Here is an 18,050-nt window from a genome sequence, read left to right as displayed (position 1 = left end):
AACCTTTTAATACTTGTTGGTTCCTTCCACATAATACTAGTGCTCTTAAAGATGTGTTTTAAATATCCAATACATAATATTTAGACTTTGTATGCAACTCCCTAATGGCACAATAAAATTTTTCTATTTTAGTGCAATGACCTCTAGCATTTAGAAAAATAATAAAAGCAGAATGAGTACTTAATATTCTCCCTCCAAACCCATATCTAGAAATAAGCCCCAAATCTATTTACAACCCTGGAGATGATGTGTCTTGCTTCCATGTTTTAAATAAAACTGAGTAAATTAACTAGATATATAATACCTACTGCACATTTTAAAATCTTTCCTAATTCCACACAGGTCTCCAAAAACTATTTCACTAAAAACGAAACTAGATTCCCATTATTTCAATGCAAGCTGAAAATGCCATCAACTCTGGCATTACTCCCTTGTAAAAGCATCAAGATAAATGTTCACTAAAACATTAAATCAGCCACCACTATTATTTAGAGATCTGTATTAAGGGATTTTTTTAGTATTATATCATTGGTTTAAAAAAAGAGTGGCATTCAGTATGATTAACCTTCAGGCTCAAAATGTGATTGGCTAAGAGAAATGCCAACTGCCATGTCAGTCCTTGAAATTCATAAGTTAAAAATTCAACTTTCTAATTGTAGTAGGTTTCATCCCTTCCAAATGTGATCCAACGTCCTGATTTAACAAAAAGCCCACATACACAAAATCTAAATCTAAGGAGGAAAAATGAAATATGAACATTATCTTCGGGGTGCACACACAGGTCAGAAAACACGTGACGATAAATGGGCTCCTATTTGTTTGTTTTCATTACTTTTAAGAAGTGAGCATGAAAATAAAATCTTTATTTTCAGTTATTACCCACCAATAAGAGAAAGTTAGGTTCACAGTTTTAGCTCTTGACACAAAAGTGAACTAGGAGGCAAATTTACATCCATCAGATACAACTAATGGACCAACTTTTTAAAGTTCAGGCTATCTTGAAAGCTTGCAACATACCAGATATTGCTGTATTCTCTAGTAACAGAATGCCAGCAATGGCTGACACTAAGTAGAACTTGTGTTTTTTAATAGGAGGTGTTTTCTCTATGTTGCTAAAAATCAAGGTTTATAAACATGTTACATGTCCAGAAACAAGTTAAGATACTTGAAAGTCTAACCACAATGATTTCGGAGCATGTATGTTGCAATCTCAAGAGGGGTCAATAGTCCATATGGACTAAATTAATACTTGCCTCTGGGTAGCAGGTATGTTCGTAAATATAAAATTGTATTAGACATTAGCACCAGTGCAGAACATGCTCAGCATCATAAGATCCAAAACACCAGCACAAAAGTTTATCCATCATTAAAAACCAATTACCTCCTTCCTAAGATGTCAAACTAGCAGGTAACTAGATTAATAAATCTAACCCAAATGAGTAACTCTTGTACTGTACAATTTCTCTTTTAGAAGTATACGGGAGAATGAATCAGCTAAATAGAAGACATTTTATGATTTAAGATCTTCAATATTTCAAAACTGGACATTACCATACACAGGTAGAAAATACTGAGTGAAAAAAGATCTTTGAAACTATACATGAAAATTCCTTTCCTATTTACTAATAAATGTGGCCTAAGATTTAAAAAAAAAAAAAAAATCCTAGAAAATCTGTGTGTTGACAATTCTCTCCATGTATGTTTTAGTAAGTGGTGATGCTCCCATTCAAGGAATCCATTAACCTAATTTTCTAATGGAGGAAGAGGTAAAAGATACTTATCACTTTCTGTGGAACAGTCATCGATCAAAATTAACAGCAATATAGGAAATTCGGAAACAGTAAGATTTTTGGTTTATATTTCATGGACGGTGCTGCTGTTCCAACCTTATAAAGTAAAGCTGTCTGCTTTCCAAATTCCAAAAATTAACATACTCCCCCATCTTACCATACAAACCAGTGCCCTTTGGTTTCTTTAGAAAAAGGAAGGATTAAAGGGTTGTTGATTATGGAAGAACAATTTTGATTTGGGACCTTCCATACACACAAATCATACTGAGTGGCCAGATGCTTATTTTACACAACAGTTTAAATATTCTGCAGTAGCCAAATCAACTTGTTCCACCCACCCTTTGGGGGGGAAAACCCAACACCCATAAAACTACTTCACTTGATATGATGTTATCAACAATAAAGTAGCTTAAACTTCCACCAGTAAGGTGTCTAGTCTGGTTTTTAAAATGGGAAAGTCACACATTTTAAAAGTAAATATACTTGAAATTGTGAGTCAATTATAAATTTGAACCTAATGAGCCATGCAGGAGCAAGGGTTAATAAACCAATGTGCTTTGAATTTGTTCAAGTACTGATATTTCTGTATATAAAGATTTAGCATATATAACAGCTATCATGAGAAGTGAAAAAAGGTTTTCCCCAGAAATGAAAATATTAAAACTAAGTTAAAATACATAAAGTAGTATTAGTATTCCACACAGCATAAAATTTGACAAATCAAAGTTTACATGACCCAGTTGTCCATGTGTGAAAATGCAAAGCAGGTATTAAAACTGATATCATGTCCAATATTTAAAACCAGTTTGTAATTGGGAGAACATCTAAATCCTTAATTAAAAAACACAAATGAAGTGAAAGCTTTAAACTGGTACACACTGTTCACACCTATATTTCAAGTTTGGAAATGCATATTTGCAAGCAGCAATACAAAAGTATTCATGAAGAATGCATAATCTCTGAAAATTATGAAAACATCCCTGCTACCAATACATTTCTAAATACAAAACTGACTACCATATTGTTACTTCTGTGTAGCGAGAGAAGTTCATTTTCAAAACAGATAAAATTCAGTCTTTAGGTGTGAATGGTATGAATGACAGTCTTTTTTTTTTTTTTTTTTTAAATTCTTAAGTCGTTTGGGATCCTTAAGCATGCAAAACCTCAGATGGGAGGGTCCACAAAGGAACCAGGGTTGTCTTAGGGCATCCAGTTAAGCCAGAGCTGGGAATGCCTCAGGGTCATCTACATCAGGAGCAGAAGCACTTGACTGAAAAAGAAACAAATCGAAATTAACAATTCTCAAATCTTGGACTGCCAGTGTCTGCATTTACACACATAACTCTAAGATACTAAGTAAAAACGTGTCAAAGCTTTACTGTTATGGATCAGAACAGGACTATAATTATTTGCAATGAGCCTTGTCCTGAGTGTCTATCAAGACGTATTCCTTAATAACATCATGGGTTTAGTTTTCTAATAAATCACATAAATAGATCCACATGGGATATGTATGTGGATTCTTTGTTTACTATTATTCTCCTCACCTGCAAATAAAAATGGCATCAATTTGAAAGCCGGCTAAGAAACCTATTACGTGATTCATTCATCAATGCTAGAAAGGGACCCAACTACTATTTACACTCAAAGAATAACAACAAAAACATATTGAAAGATCCATATACACAACATTATTGACCTTTTAAAAAACCTGATGTTCAGAGGAAGAAAAAGAAATCATCACCCCATTATCAACTATAAAAATCTATATTAAGCTACCACTAAAATCAAACATTGACAGACTCAATCAAGCAGGTAGGTCCCCAATTTGCATATCAGGTGTTGAGAATTCAGGAGGACATCATTGTTCCCTAGCCAGACCACAAGAGACAATGAACTAACCTAACCCAAAGGTTACTGCTAATACTTAAATAATATCTAGTCATTAACAGCATATACTTGGGCATCAAAAAGATCATAGTGCAAATTTATCAATTACCAGGGCTTCTATAAAAATATTTAAGAACTGGTTTTGTGTCATACACATTGTACAAGGCATTAAATTATAAAAGTAGGACAAAAATGAACTCAGCTCTCACAATGTAGTAAAAAAGAAAAAAAAATCAAGAATAAAAAAGTGCCAATCATCATCCAGTTAGTGGCACACAATTATGGACACAAATGCTATACTGAGACCTACAAAAGTAGCAGAGTCAAAGCAAAGGAAGTAGACCTCAGCCAAAGCCAAGAGTTAACTTGGTTCCCTGTACCTAAATTTCCTCCCCTATAAAATGGGGATGTCAATGTAGTAACAAGGAATAAATGTCATAGTACATAAAATACTTAGCACAGCACTATGACCAGCACCTATAAGTACTCTATAAACAGTGATAATATAACTTTACTAGCACTGCTGTTCAGTTAAGTGCTTTAAACAAAAATATAGCCTAAAATGTAATTCAAGTTCTTGGAAGTATACCTACTTTTTTTCCCTTCTAATCCTACCCCCAAAAGGACCTAGGATATTGATTTACCAAAAGAGGTCCTCAAATTACTTGAAAAAGTAAAAGAATTCTTAAAATTACCTTGTCAGTTCTGCTGCCACGGTTTGGACGTCCACCACGCCCACGGCCACCTCGTCCTCCCCTGCCACCACGTCCTGGGCGGCCAAGGTCTCCAAAATTGATCTCCAGCTGAGACGTTATATCATTTGCTGGCTTCCGGAAATGATGATCCATAACCGAATCTTCAGCATGAGCCTAAAAATTTAAGAGCAGGCCATGGGGTGATTAATAGGAAAGCAACACTTCAAATTTCTAAATATTGAACTTTCTCTTAAAAAGACCAAAAATCTAATCTGCACTTCATGTGAACAAATATATCAATAATAAAAACTGCCAATGTAATACGTAAGGCTTGTGGATCAGCTATAGTGATCTTAGACGAAGAACCCCTTTCACTCTTCTCTTAACTTTATTAACTACAGTTGATACTGTCAAGTCTTAATTAAAGGTATATAATCAAACAACTCAAGTGGCTGGGCCCCATTTGAAATCCACCAAATCATAATCTTTAGGAATGAAGTCTGGTAAGTATATTTTAAATATGTCCTTCAGATTAGATTCCAATATGAACCCCTGATGAAGACTTTTGGATAGGTGGCATGTGAGGTCTCTATTGGTGATAAATAATGAACCACTTTTTAAGTTATAAAGAACACCCTGGCTCTGTACTCTTATAACAAGTATTACTTGGGAAAATAAATCATGTATAGGGGCGCTTGGATAGCTCAGTCGTTAAGCATCTGCCTTCCACTCAGGTCATGAACCCTAGGGTCCTGGTATCAAGCCCCGCATCAGGCTCCCTGCTCCGCGGGAAGCCTGCTTCTCCCTCTCCCACTCTCCCTGCTTGTGTTCCCTCTCTTGCTGTGTTTCTCTCTGTCAAATAAATAAATCTTTAAAAAATAAAGAAAAAAAAATCATGTATTAACTTCTCATAATGCTTTTCTGTTCATATGCAACTATTCTGTGTTCTTCCCTATATACTGGAGAAGTACAGATTCAAATGAAACAAAACTTTACATCAGGGAACCTTGAAAAGCCAAGCACAAATAAATCCAAGCCTTAATTATAGACCGGTAACCTTAAAGTTAACATGTTTGTGAAATCCAGATCCTCCTTTGTATTTATATATAAGGTACATCACCCCACTCTGAACAAAACAAAACCCAGTTTTACACTGCTTAATTCCTAATTTCTTCCTGTATGTTTGCGATGAATAAATTTTAAAATCTTCTAGTTGATAACTTTTCTTACACTACTTTAAAGTATGTTTTAGTTTTTCTAAATACAGGTATAATCCTTTTCTGAAGGAATAAAGATTTTGTCCTTTCTAAATCTTGTAACGCTACATACTGTTAATAACTATCCCTGAAAGTACCAATAAATTTTGTAGTTATGTACTTATGTTTTCACCCTTTAATCACCTAATACCCAAATTGTCATTCCTCAGTGCTAGGCCAACCTAATTTAAAGGCAGCAGAAGGTTATTCTTAAAATGGCAATTTTAAATTAATGTTTAAATGTAAATCCACAAAACCACTAGCAAATTAAAATCAATTACATATACTAATTGTTTAATTTTTAAACGTTTGCTACTGCAAGGCAACAATACCAATTCATTAATTAGAAGCATTTTCTAAGTTTCTAGAGCACAGAAGCAAAAAAACCTAATCGATATACTACCGAAACACCTCAAAGGTTTTACTACAGTAATACAGAGGAAGTCTGGATGTTCAGGGAACATCCCTTTAAAGGCAGCAAATAAATCTGCAAAGTTTTTTTTTCTTTTTTCCTAGAGCAGTGAAATGATAATCAGGAAATAAGAGCTCTGGCTTCAGCCCTGTCAATTAACACCTTAATTTAGTTTTCCGTTTCTAAAGTTTCTTATTTCCCCTAACTACTACTAATTTGTTTTGAGGATTAGGATACATGAAAAGAAAGAGCGCTTAAATATACAACAAACTTGAAGACCTATACATATTCAAAGACAAGACCATATATGCCAGTAAGATCAGATCTAAACAGGTGGCCACATCACAAAGGCAACATGAATCCAAACAAATAAAAGTGGCTTGGTAACAAAAATATCATGGTTTCAAAATTATTCATAACCAATTTCACACTTTAATTTTCAAAAAAATTTCTAATCATGTATCTTATATAATAATTATTTCTGAAAAGCTCATTGTAAGATTGTATCTAACCTGATGTCTACAAAACGCATAAAGAGACTTCAAAGTAACTAATGAATTATGTGAAATACATCAGTATTTTGTGAATGTGTCTCGTTCTGGAGAAAAGTTCTGTCAAGACCCAAAAGAGTTACAGATAATTGTGTCAAAGGTGCCTAAATAAATCTTTTTCATATTAACCTAAGCAATTTAATCATTAGTTTGAGATTCAAACAAATAAACAATCTCCCCCAAGATGAACTTTCATGGTTTCTTTAATGAGGAATACTTTGTTTAACCCAGATACACAACTTTATCTGAATGAATTACCAAAAAAATAAGCAAAAGCATTCAAATGAAGCAAAATATTTTTTTCCCACAGGACTTGGCACTTAAGACAATGTCCCCATTTATATTGTTTTATGGAGTCAATGTTTAAAAAAATGATCTATAAACCTAGAATAATATTTAAGTCTCTTCAACCTTGATTTTATTTCAAAATATCCCAAGTTTGTGTCACAGCTATTTAAGAAAATTAACATGCAATAGCTCATTGAATCTTTTCATTACAGGTTGCCTTAATAACATTTGAATTTAACTTTATGACTAAAATCTCATACTTGCACAAGCCCTAAATGATGTAGCAGTGAGCCATTCCTCTAACGACCTGCCCCAGGGATTGTTACCAAATCAAAACCACCAACGTGTCTTTTTCAAATATTTTCATTAGTAAATTAATTTGCTGGTTCTTATAAGACATCAGTCCTCAGAAAGGACAGCATCATTTATTGAAGAGTCTTGATCATTACAAATGACAAAGGCAGAGAGTTTGAAAAATTGAATACTGATGAAGCCACTCTTTTAGCTTAAACCACATGAAAATGCAAATCTTTCAACTTATTCACAGTTAGGCAAGATTTTTAAAAAATATTACCACAACTTTGAAAAGACCTACCTTAAATACTAGTAAATGTATTATATACAACTGACTGCTTTCTAGAAAAAACAACAAAACCACCACATTAAATACATTGTGGATTGACTGACGGACTACCTTTCTTGAAATACATGGTAATGCAGTTTATTTTCCTTTCTGAACAGTTTATCTACCCCAAATGATCTTATGTAAGTCAAGCTTTCATTTTTTATAAAGATTATCCATGTGATATTTTAAAACAGGAAGTATAAGTCAATACACATCTGAACATTTTCAAACAACCCAAAACTTAATTTTACCTCTTCACTCTTTGACTTATGAAGAACAAATCCCTTCTTCCACTGCCCATCAGCACCTTCATTTGGTTTTCGGATATTAAATTCTACTTTTGCCCGGTCCTTATTTTGAATAGCTTTCCACTCATCCAAAGTCATTTCTTTTGGACCCTCTTCCTTTACTTCTTCAACTTCGTTCTCCCTGTGAAAATATATTTGTTTTATAGCTGGTAAGGGATTGATAAAATCATAACTTATGATTATAAGAAGTTAATATTGGCTTATTGATAATCTTTAAGAGATTATCCAAGGACAAGAGGATCCCAGTCTTCTGTCACCCAATGGTTAACACATAACTTGGTGGAGGCTAGGAATTCAGTGCTTATTCAATTAGTGAAAGCATGGATAACTGAGAAATATACAATTCAACTTCATAAACTATGAAATCAACTATCAGTAATAACAACCTTGAACTGTCTTTACCCAAAATACATATTTCTTAAAACTATACCGCTTTAAAACCATACCCTTATGTGATTAAAATATTTAACCTAGCTTCTCCTAAAACACACTTTTAATTTCCGTAATTTCCCACAATGTAGGACTTGTAACAAAAATAAAGGCAGTCATCTAGGATGCCTGTGAACAACCAAAATTCATATTCTAGAATATGAAAGAACTGTTCCTCTTTTATCAACACTCAATGGCAAAACAATTTTAAAAGCCAAGTTGCCACAAATCCAAAATCCTGTATACTCCAAATTTTCAAGCCAGCCTGTATATGGACAGGAAACTGCGGTTCCACTAGTATTGGAACCCTCCACAAAACACACAGCTTCAATACTTAATATGAAATGAGTTATTTCCAAATACAATTCTCAGGATGTAACTGTTATATACAATCCTTTTCCCTTTTTATAAAAACAAAGCATGGGCCTAAGAATCCATTATTTTGGTCTAATCTCAACTTGAAATTGTCACCAAACAAGCTGTTTGCTATTTTGGGAGACATGCTTCCTTCCAAAGATAGCAGGTGATTCAGTTAGCCTTAGAGATCAAATATCTCCCTTCCATGCTACTCCTGTTTGACAAATCCTTATCTTAAAACTGCCTATACCAAGTTTACATTTAATTAATGAGATCTTGGCTATCAATATCAAGTCCAACTCTGTCACTTTACAAATGAGAAAATGGAGGATCAAGAAAAGATCCTAGTTATTCCCAAGTCATGACATAGCCAAGAACAGAACTTGGCATACCTTTACCACGTCATGAAACCCCAACACCTACCTTCAAAGGTTGTTTTGAGGATCAAATGGAACAAAATAAAAGTTCTGGCAACTATGTATTAAGGGAGTTAATCAAAGTTCAGCCTGTGCTTCTTAAATTTATATTTCCACATGCAAGATTTAATGCTATATTCAGATTCCCCCTACTCTGGAGTAAGACTAGAGACTGCTCTCATGTCATCATCTTGATCTTCTTTAGCCCAAATATCCCCAATTTCATTCCTGGGTCCCGAGAGAAGGATTTGTTTGCAATATGTTGTCAATACATCATTTCTTCTGATAAACAGTTATAATCTTTGCAAATCACTCTTAAGGTGATTTAAACATGGGCTCTTATTAAAGGAACAGTTGTGTTGGGCGTTGTGAAATACTTCTGTTACTTTAAGGTTCATTTCAGTCGCCCATCATAATTTCATTGTTTACCACTCAAAATTCTAACTTCATATTACCCCAAGTTCAACATATCACTTAATACCATGTATTTTTATCTAATAGTAAATCAATTGTTACTCCTTCTTCCAACAAACCTATGGAGTATGTTATTACCAATAGTGGTTCACTGTAGGAGCAATTCTTGGAGAAAAAGCAGAAAAGCATCCCCTCCCTGATTTAAATAAGCTCTGATTAAGAATTACAAACCCTAAATAATTGGTAATTTAAGACTTTAAACCACAAATACTGTAAGCAATGGCCGGCATATAACTTCTGCTTGGGTTGATGGAAACTAATAAAGGAAGGCATTAAATTATTTCTACCAGCGTTAACTTGTATATTTAGAATTCCTCCATTCTTGAATGAAAACTTCAAAACCAAATCTTATACCTAAAAACTCAGAAAATGAAAAGGATTAAGAAAGCCAGTGAATTAATAACATATTCTGGCCCTTGCTCTCCTCATACATTTTAAAATAAGCCAATAAGGCTATGTTCCAATTCTATGTTGATGGAAAAAGAAAAAAACTTCAGAGAAATTAATTTTAAAATGGTCACATTTTCTACTTTTAAACTGTCTCGGAATAAAATTTATATAGTTAAGAGTCCAAAGTACTTTGAACTATGTGTTCTAAATTCTCTCTTCTGATAACCATTTGGTCAAATTTTTAGAAACCCCCAACTTTAGCTTCCAGTTCCCACCTATTCAGTGTCTCTGGACAGCTATCATCACCAGGATTATTCATTACAACTTCTCTACCAAATAAGATATAGCTAAGTAAAATAATGCAGGACATCTTATTCCTATTCTCCATTCTCAAGTTAAATAGTTAATTTTTGTTCTTAAGGTAAACAGGTATTGGTAAAATAATGTATTTTCCTTATCTTTTCAAAGATGACAATGATAATTTCAAATAAAAATAACCATTTCTATTTTTTAAACCATTATAGCCTAATATATGAATGTGTAAAACACTCTTCTAAATAGATACTATTTGAGGAATTGGGGTACAAGTCTCCTATCAAAACCATCACATAATAGCATTAAACCTATATGTTATTTTCTCGGTAGAAACCCAGATTGCTTCCAATGCTGTGGCATCACCACTGTACATAAAACCACTTACTTATTTTCAGTGTCTGCAACTGGATGTTCTTCACCTTCAGGTGTTTCCTCAGTCACATTTGATTGATCCAAGTCACTGCAATTATAAGATATTTGTTTCTGAATGTATTTTGGGGACTCTCTAAGGGAAAAAGAAAAAGAAAAGCATCTAGGTCCATTTACATGTAGCTTAAGGATTCTTTACACAGTTTTAAAATCTTCACATTCTAAGAGTCTTTTCTTACTAAATTTACTTCCTAGTAGACGTCCAAGAGAAAATAATTCAAAAATGCATACTGATCCAAGTTATATTTCAAGTACTTTATTCCAAAAGTAGCAGGACAGAGTAGCTTGCTTTAAGACAAAGCTTCACCAGCCTATCAAATTTTTGGAAGGCAGCTATGCTCACCACTATACCACCAACGCAGATAGCCTATCAAATTTTTGTAATGACCACAAGGATCAAGAGCTACAACAGGAACTATTAAAGACACACAGAAAATCAGAATACCCAAATAACTTAAATGTAGGGTTTCAGGAAAAGTTACATAACCATATGAAAAAAAAAATCACATTTATTTAAATATAGAAAAATTGGTCATGTGACATACTGTACTCAAACATATCCAACAAGATACTGTAAGGAAGTAGCTCTGAGATGAGAGCCTCTGTTCTTGTCCTAGGGACAAGTAAAATTTAGTATTATGGATAAAACTCTAATAAAGCATAAAATCTTATTTAAATATTATTTATTTTTAAAAAACAGAATACCAACGTTAATTCATCTTTGACAGTTCCCCAGTTGTGAGATCCGCTACCTCCACGTTTGTCCTCATGCTTCAGGCCACTGTAATGTGAAAAAGAACTAACAAAACTGAGTTAACATAATACTCTTTAATTCTAGAAATTCAAATTTTGTTTTATTAAAGAAGTAGATTCACATGTAAAAATACAATAAAAACCAATATAAGACTTACGATCTATCACTTCCACTATGCCTATCAAATTCACGTTTGCCACGAGAATCAAATCCATCTCCTCGGCCCATTCCACGTCCACGGCCTCCTCGACCTCTTCCAAGACCACCACGGCCTCGGATAGGCCGGTCAATAATCGGTCTACAACAAATAAAAAATATCATATACTTCCAAGGTTTCCAGGAAAAAAAAGGGGGGGAATGCATCCAAAGGCTCAAATGTAAAAACATATTTACTGGCTAACAATTCAATGGCTAAGTAAACACACGTTTTAGAAAATTCAAAAACAATCTACTTCTAAACACGTAAAGAAATCCGAACCAGGAAGCTCCCCCCAAAACAAGAAAATTATTTTTGCTTTCTCTAAAACTTTACTACTAGTGCCTATACTTTTTTCATGATTATTCGTATTATAATCCAGTAAAACCACTACACCTTACCAATACAGTTCTAAATTAAACATATCTAACATGCATAATGAGTAAATAAACGCATATAACATGCATAATATGAATAATCTGTTTTGCTATAAACAATTACCCAACAGAACTTTCCTGCTAACATCTAGGGATGCCAAGGAAAAGAAACTGTCCATCGATTCAACTGAAGTGTTTCATTACCAGAAATCCAAGACTGAACACTAAAAATTGTTACCAAAATGTTCATAGTAGAACAATGAATACACTCATATTTCTCTGATAAATGTAACCAGCCACACTGCTACCTGGCAAATTATGCCCAATTTATAGCCTTGTATTAAGATATGACTCTTAAACTGACAAAACATTAAGAGATTAAAAAAAAATCTTGCCTATCAACTGAAAATTCTCCTCCTTCACCCTTTTCTTCAAGTGGCTTTTCAAATCGTCGTTCACGAGGTGGTCGCCTTTCTGGTCTCCTATCAATTATTTTCCCTTCACCCTGCAGCTGTTGATCAGGTCTTCTTCCAACACGTCTTATTCCTGAAATGATAAATAACCTGCATAAGCAAATTATTTTTTGCAACACAAAAAAATTGGCAGAATACTGAAAGACCAAAAAAAAAAAAAAAAAAAAAAGCTGCTATTCTTTCAAATCAGTAACTAGCACTTGCTGCTGAAGAAGGCAAAAACTGGGCATCTCTATAAAGCGTAACAAAGTACCTGAGAAATTCCTATTTAAAGACCATAAAGGTTTCAAACTTCTATTTAGTTTGCCAAATTATGCCTCCCCCAAGAAGCAGTCTCTGTAACTGACTTGAAAGTCATCTGGGTAACCATCATTCCTCTTTTCAAAATGCCACAGTCTCTTAATTTAAAATTCTAACTTTTAAGAAATTTTAGGCATGCTACGTTTTGGCTTTAAAGATACCAAAAAGATTAACACCAGTAGCCATTCATTAATAATACCCAAGCAAATCAACACACTCACCAGATAAGGGCCCTCAAAAAAACAGTGAAGACCACACTATTTTACATGATCTGGAGAAAATAAAACTACAGTAGAGTAAAAAGAGTGATAGTTTTATAAATCACAAAACTGAAAGGAAAAGAGCATTGAGGATTACATCTCCATAGTTTCAAACAACTAATTAACCAGAAAAAAGTATTTTCCTCAATTAGTTTTTGTATATGTAGTCACATATGTATCCATCCATATCCATACACAGACTAAAAAAACCATACTGCTATGCAACCACTAGGAAATAGTCCAGTTGTTTTATTATAAATGGATAGTTTTTTTTTTTGCCTTAACACATCTTTGTTTCCAAAGAATCTTTAAAAACCACACACACACCCCTTTAAAAACCGTATTTAAGAAATAGAAACTTGTGGCACTAAGTGATGGCTGAAGCATTTACTGATTTCCCCCTGTATTACTTTTTTCCTGCTAGTGTCTGAGGCCCACAATGGCAACCAGTATGCATTACTGGCCTTAAGGATAAGTAGATAAATTCATGACTGGAAAATTTCAGGTATGCTCTAACTCCCAAACCATAATTTCTGACAAAGTTAAAAAAAAAAAGCTGAGGAATTGGGTTTTATAACAAGATCTTAAACTGATTCAATGATTCTAAGAAAGTGACCCACCACCAGGATGCACCCCGTCATTCAGTTGCTTGTAACTAAAGTCAAATGGTAAATACCAAACTCATAAATGAAATTTTAAGGTCCATGCCACATAAACTCTCAGGATAGACCACAAATGTTAGATCTTAAGGCATCTTAAACAAATGTTGTCACAGGTATAGTATACTGGGGTGGGGATATGGAACCAGTCCTTATAATAATGATATCCAAGCCAAACACACCCAAATGTGAACAATGGCTTCCTTCCCCACCCAATATTCATTATGCTTACAGAGCCTAAAAAATTTGCTAAATAAATTCACCCAATGAATGACATTTAAAAATTCAAGCTTCTCTTAATCTAGTTACCTGTACTTGCAAACTCACTTGATTTTCAGTAGATTCCAGGCTTTGAATAAAAAAATTTAAAAAACACGTTGGTCTACACTGTTAGTGAAGTTCTGCGGTGTCAGTTCTCAAATTCTTCAAATGAACAAAAGACAAGCTACAAAACTCCTTTAATATTAAATACATATATCTAAGGTATGTGTAGTATTTGCCAGCACCTACATCCAAAGGCAAAGAACACATAATCAGGTAGCAATTCTTCCCACTACAAGAGGTAGGGAGACTTTTTCCAGGTCTCTATGTCTCCAATGCCCAGAACATCAACCGACAGGTAGTAGAATCTGAAAACGAAACCTTTCTCATTCAACATTTTCCCATATTTATTAGCTTATGTTTTATGCAATTTAAGGTTAAGAGTGCTATGTATTGCTGATCTAAAGATGGTGACAGCTAATATGGAAGTTCTCCCAAGTAAAGAGTACTGAATGTTGAACTCTGTCCTGGTTATAAATTTATGAAATAATTCCCCACCTGTGCAACTTAAAATACTAGGTTCCAAGTTAAAAGCTTACCTCCTCAAATATGGGCTTTATGATCAAAACAACTGAGGGGTTTAAACCAGGCTTCATGCTTTGAGCATTAAAAATGCGTGAAACACATCTACCTGGTACACTTGAGATTTATACATTAGATTCAATTTTTTCATGCACTTTTTTGGATTAGTGAGATCAAGGAGGTAAAACTGAACAGAAATAATAAACAACACAGGCCCGTATTCCTTAACGCAGAAATTAAATAATTATTCAACTGTGCTACAGGTTGCTTTAAAACTTAAGATGACTGAAGAGATATTTGCTCTAAACGATGTATACAGGGCTTTCCAACACTCCCACCTTGTCCTTCTCCCCAACTGTAATTTTAATACAAGAATTCTTTTGTTTTATTCACCACATAGGTTCTTCATTCCAAGCATCACAGAAGTTCTCTATTTAAAAAAAAAAAAATCCTAAACCAAAACCTAGCACCATTGCTGTGATTTTTAAAATTAGCTGAATGCTACGGAATTCAACGAAAACTAATGAGAAACACTTCTTTCAGGAGCACGTGGCCGAATAGGCTAATTTCAACTTTCAACATAAAAGGGCAACTTTATAAAAATCCAGTCTTAGGGTCCTACACCTACTTGCTACTGACCACGTACACTTTTTATCCTCAACTGTTCAGCTTTTTCGTCCACCACAAGACAAAACAGTAGTAAGAAAATGCAAAAAATCAACCTCAAGACAATCCTGTGAAATTTACAGTGACCTCTGGGAGCAACTATTCCCCGCCAATGAATCCCGACCATGCTTCGCGCACATGTGGAGAAAAAGCTACACTCAAAAGAGCTCTGCTGTGGCAAAAGTTGTGACAGCCTCTGCACTCAATTCACCACGAGGCCCAAGCCGAGCCACCACTTGAAATACTAAGTGCGGGGTGGGGGGGGGGGTGTCGGGAGAGAGGACGAGCCTCAGGATTTCCCGCAATAACTAGTCTTCGTTCAGAATTCCCGCTTCTGCTTACTACAGTGTAACCAAATTTCTCTTCTCAAAAGCTTAATTCACTCCAGCAAGTTAGTAGTTTTTAATATTTGAAGTGATGAGGGGGGACAATAAGGCACCTGAAACAGTAGCTCACTCCACAGAACCTCGAACTAGCTCAGGTGCAAACTCCGACCCCCAGCTTTTCAGTGGGGGTACTCCGCGCCATCGTGGGACAAGATGGCAGGAGAGAAGCCAACCGCACCTCAAAGCAGCACGCCGAGGGAGAGCTCTGAGCAGAAGAAGCTGTTACCCCGTAACTACAAAAGCTTCAGTTAAGTGGCCAGCCTCCCCGAACCTCGGTCCATGCGCTTGCCCGCCAAGGAATCCGGCGGGAAGGCAACAGCCTCCCAGGATTGCGAACACGCTCGAGGAGCGGCTTATCTCTGGAGCACGCTCCCCCGCTCAGGAACTGAGGCGGGAAGGGGGTGGCTCCAGGATCCTTGCAGGTGGTTTCAACTTGGGGCTACCACGCTCCCAGCACCTTCGCGGGACCTGGCTTTTGTCGTGTGGGGGAAACGTGAGGAAATCGGAGGCAAACTCTCCCGCGGACCCTCGGAAGTCCAGAAGCAAGTGGTAGCCTTAAGTCCCCTCGCTCCTTCCCTCCATCCCGGGTCTCCCCCACCTTCTACCACAGCTTTACCTTCTTTCTTAAGCGCCACGGGCGGCTGCGTCTCCTCTTTCTTGTCAGCCACGCCAATGCTGGGAGGCAGCGGGTTCTTGCGGTCTTTCTGGGACTCTTTACGCAGCTGTTTGCCTGCCGCGGTGGAGTTGGTCTGGGCTGCGGCCTGAGCTGCGCTCTTGGCCCCAGGGCCCCCAACGCCGCCCCCGCCGGCTTCTTTTTTCTTGTTTTCTGCTGCCTTCAACACCTCAAAGGGGTCCGATTCGTCGTCAAATAACTGGTCGAATCGGTTGGTGACCACGCAGCCGAAGCCTTCCTGTAAGTGCCCAGGCATGATGGTGGCTCGCCGGCGCGTTCCTCCACGGATTGCAGCGGGCCGCGCCGAGCCAAGAGCGCCTGCTTCAGCTCTTCCCACAAGATGGCCGGGCCGAGAGAGGGGGGTCGTCTTCTCTTCCGGCGCCAGGCACACATCCGGGAGCGGCCAGCGCCGCACGGCACTATGGGGTATGTAGGCCAAAGTCGCTTCTCTTGAGGCGTCTCCCGGCGCCAAGACTACAATTCCCAGAAGGCACGGCGGGACAACTCTTCGCGCGCGCCTAAGAGGCGGGACCCCACGGAGGGAGTGGAGCGTGCAAGCGGAGGGCGGGGAAGCGCGGTGGTGGGCGGAGTCCTGCCACCTGCTCTTGCCACCCTCGAGCTCTCTGGGTCTCGAGCTACGCCGAAAACAGGAAAACGTGACGGCGTATTTCGCTCGCGAAAGTTCTCTGTCTTTAGTTTTACTCACCCCGCCTCCATCCCCGGACTAACTTTCCCCACCTCCCCGGGAAGGTCAAGGTGACTCTAGATTTTACAAGTGGGGACTCGCAAACTTCCAGGGCTGGAGGGTTGCTGAGGTACCCCACTGGCCTCCCAAAGGCAGGTTCCGATCTGTTCCAAGTCCCTACCTGCCCAGGTGCTGGAGTCGCCGTCTTGCACGGCCAATAATGAATCGAGACTCCTCTGTTTAATGTGAGGAGGAATACGCTTTCTCGCGGGGACACGAGCTCGGTTAGCAGAATTAATCGAAAAAACAGGTTGAACCATCGCAGGGGAGTGTTGCGAGCCTTTCTTGGGTGTTGCGATGGGTGCTTTAGGGAAGTCAATCCAATTGTCCATTAGTGTCCGGCAAGCTAAGGATTAGGTGTTAGTAACATGTGCTCAAGAAATAACATTTTAAAGCATCCGAGTGTGCAGGGTGCTGAGAGATGCAGTGAGGGGAGGAAAATATGTCAGCAAATTAATTGCCTTTACTAAAAGCATTGATATTAATTGAGAATATTAAGGTCCATTAAGGTAATAGATGTCAGTGCACATTCAAACATATTTGGTAACACTCTTAAGTGTTTAAATATATCACCATAATTTTTCAACCTTTTCCCATTTACACAAAATAGAAAATGCATCTCTATGTTCCAGGTGCTGTGAATAACCTTAATCTCAACAACAACTTGTTAGGTAGGTAGTTTCCTCTTTTCACAAATGATGAAACCATTTCAGAGGTGAAATGAGTTACCAAGTTCACACCTCTTTAAGTGCTAATACCAGGAGGTAACCCAGTCTTCTAACTCCACAGTGAGACTGTTAACATCAGCTTTTAAATCCAAACTCTGCCTTCTGATAGAAATCAGTCCATTATTAATTATTTCCAATCTTTAATAAGATTTAAATATTGTTGCATGTCAGGCAGGGTATGTAAACATGGCTGAATATAATCTTATCAATTTCTGAGATTTTAAATCAATTCCTTAACAGGGAAAACAAAAGAGTCATAGTTCAGGCATGTGGCAGCAAGCCTGGTGGTTTTCTAGTTTCTAACACCAGCCCCACTCCTCAAAGTCACTTATTTCTCTGTTGCCTCAGTCCCTGCTACACACACT

General features: G+C 36.8%; 1 protein-coding gene across 4 annotated transcripts; it reads right to left on the bottom strand.

Moving 5' to 3' along the window:
* Nucleotides 1–842: 842 nt before the first annotated feature.
* SERBP1 (SERPINE1 mRNA binding protein 1) lies at nucleotides 843–16,592 on the bottom strand. 4 transcript variants are annotated; one of them, XM_036103725.2, is made up of 8 exons: nucleotides 16,156–16,592; nucleotides 12,348–12,498; nucleotides 11,537–11,677; nucleotides 11,335–11,406; nucleotides 10,582–10,701; nucleotides 7,759–7,936; nucleotides 4,376–4,549; nucleotides 843–3,060 (listed from the first exon to the last, which is right to left on the bottom strand). In XM_036103725.2, the coding sequence occupies exons 1-8, from the start codon at nucleotides 16,466–16,468 to the stop codon at nucleotides 3,004–3,006; spliced, it is 1,206 nt and encodes a 401-aa protein (XP_035959618.1). In that variant the 5' UTR covers nucleotides 16,469–16,592; the 3' UTR covers nucleotides 843–3,003. The 4 variants fall into 4 exon arrangements, with proteins under 4 accessions (XP_035959618.1, XP_035959617.1, XP_035959619.1 ...); XM_036103724.2 differs by having other exon boundaries at nucleotides 11,335–11,424; nucleotides 16,156–16,591; XM_036103726.2 differs by having other exon boundaries at nucleotides 10,582–10,656; nucleotides 11,335–11,424; nucleotides 16,156–16,591.
* Between the last annotated feature and the right edge of the window lie 1,458 nt (nucleotides 16,593–18,050).

Source organism: Halichoerus grypus, chromosome 5, assembly GCF_964656455.1.
Source record: "Halichoerus grypus chromosome 5, mHalGry1.hap1.1, whole genome shotgun sequence".
NCBI classification, from domain to species: Eukaryota; Metazoa; Chordata; class Mammalia; order Carnivora; family Phocidae; genus Halichoerus; species Halichoerus grypus.
This window is presented reverse-complemented; position numbering and strand designations above follow the sequence as displayed.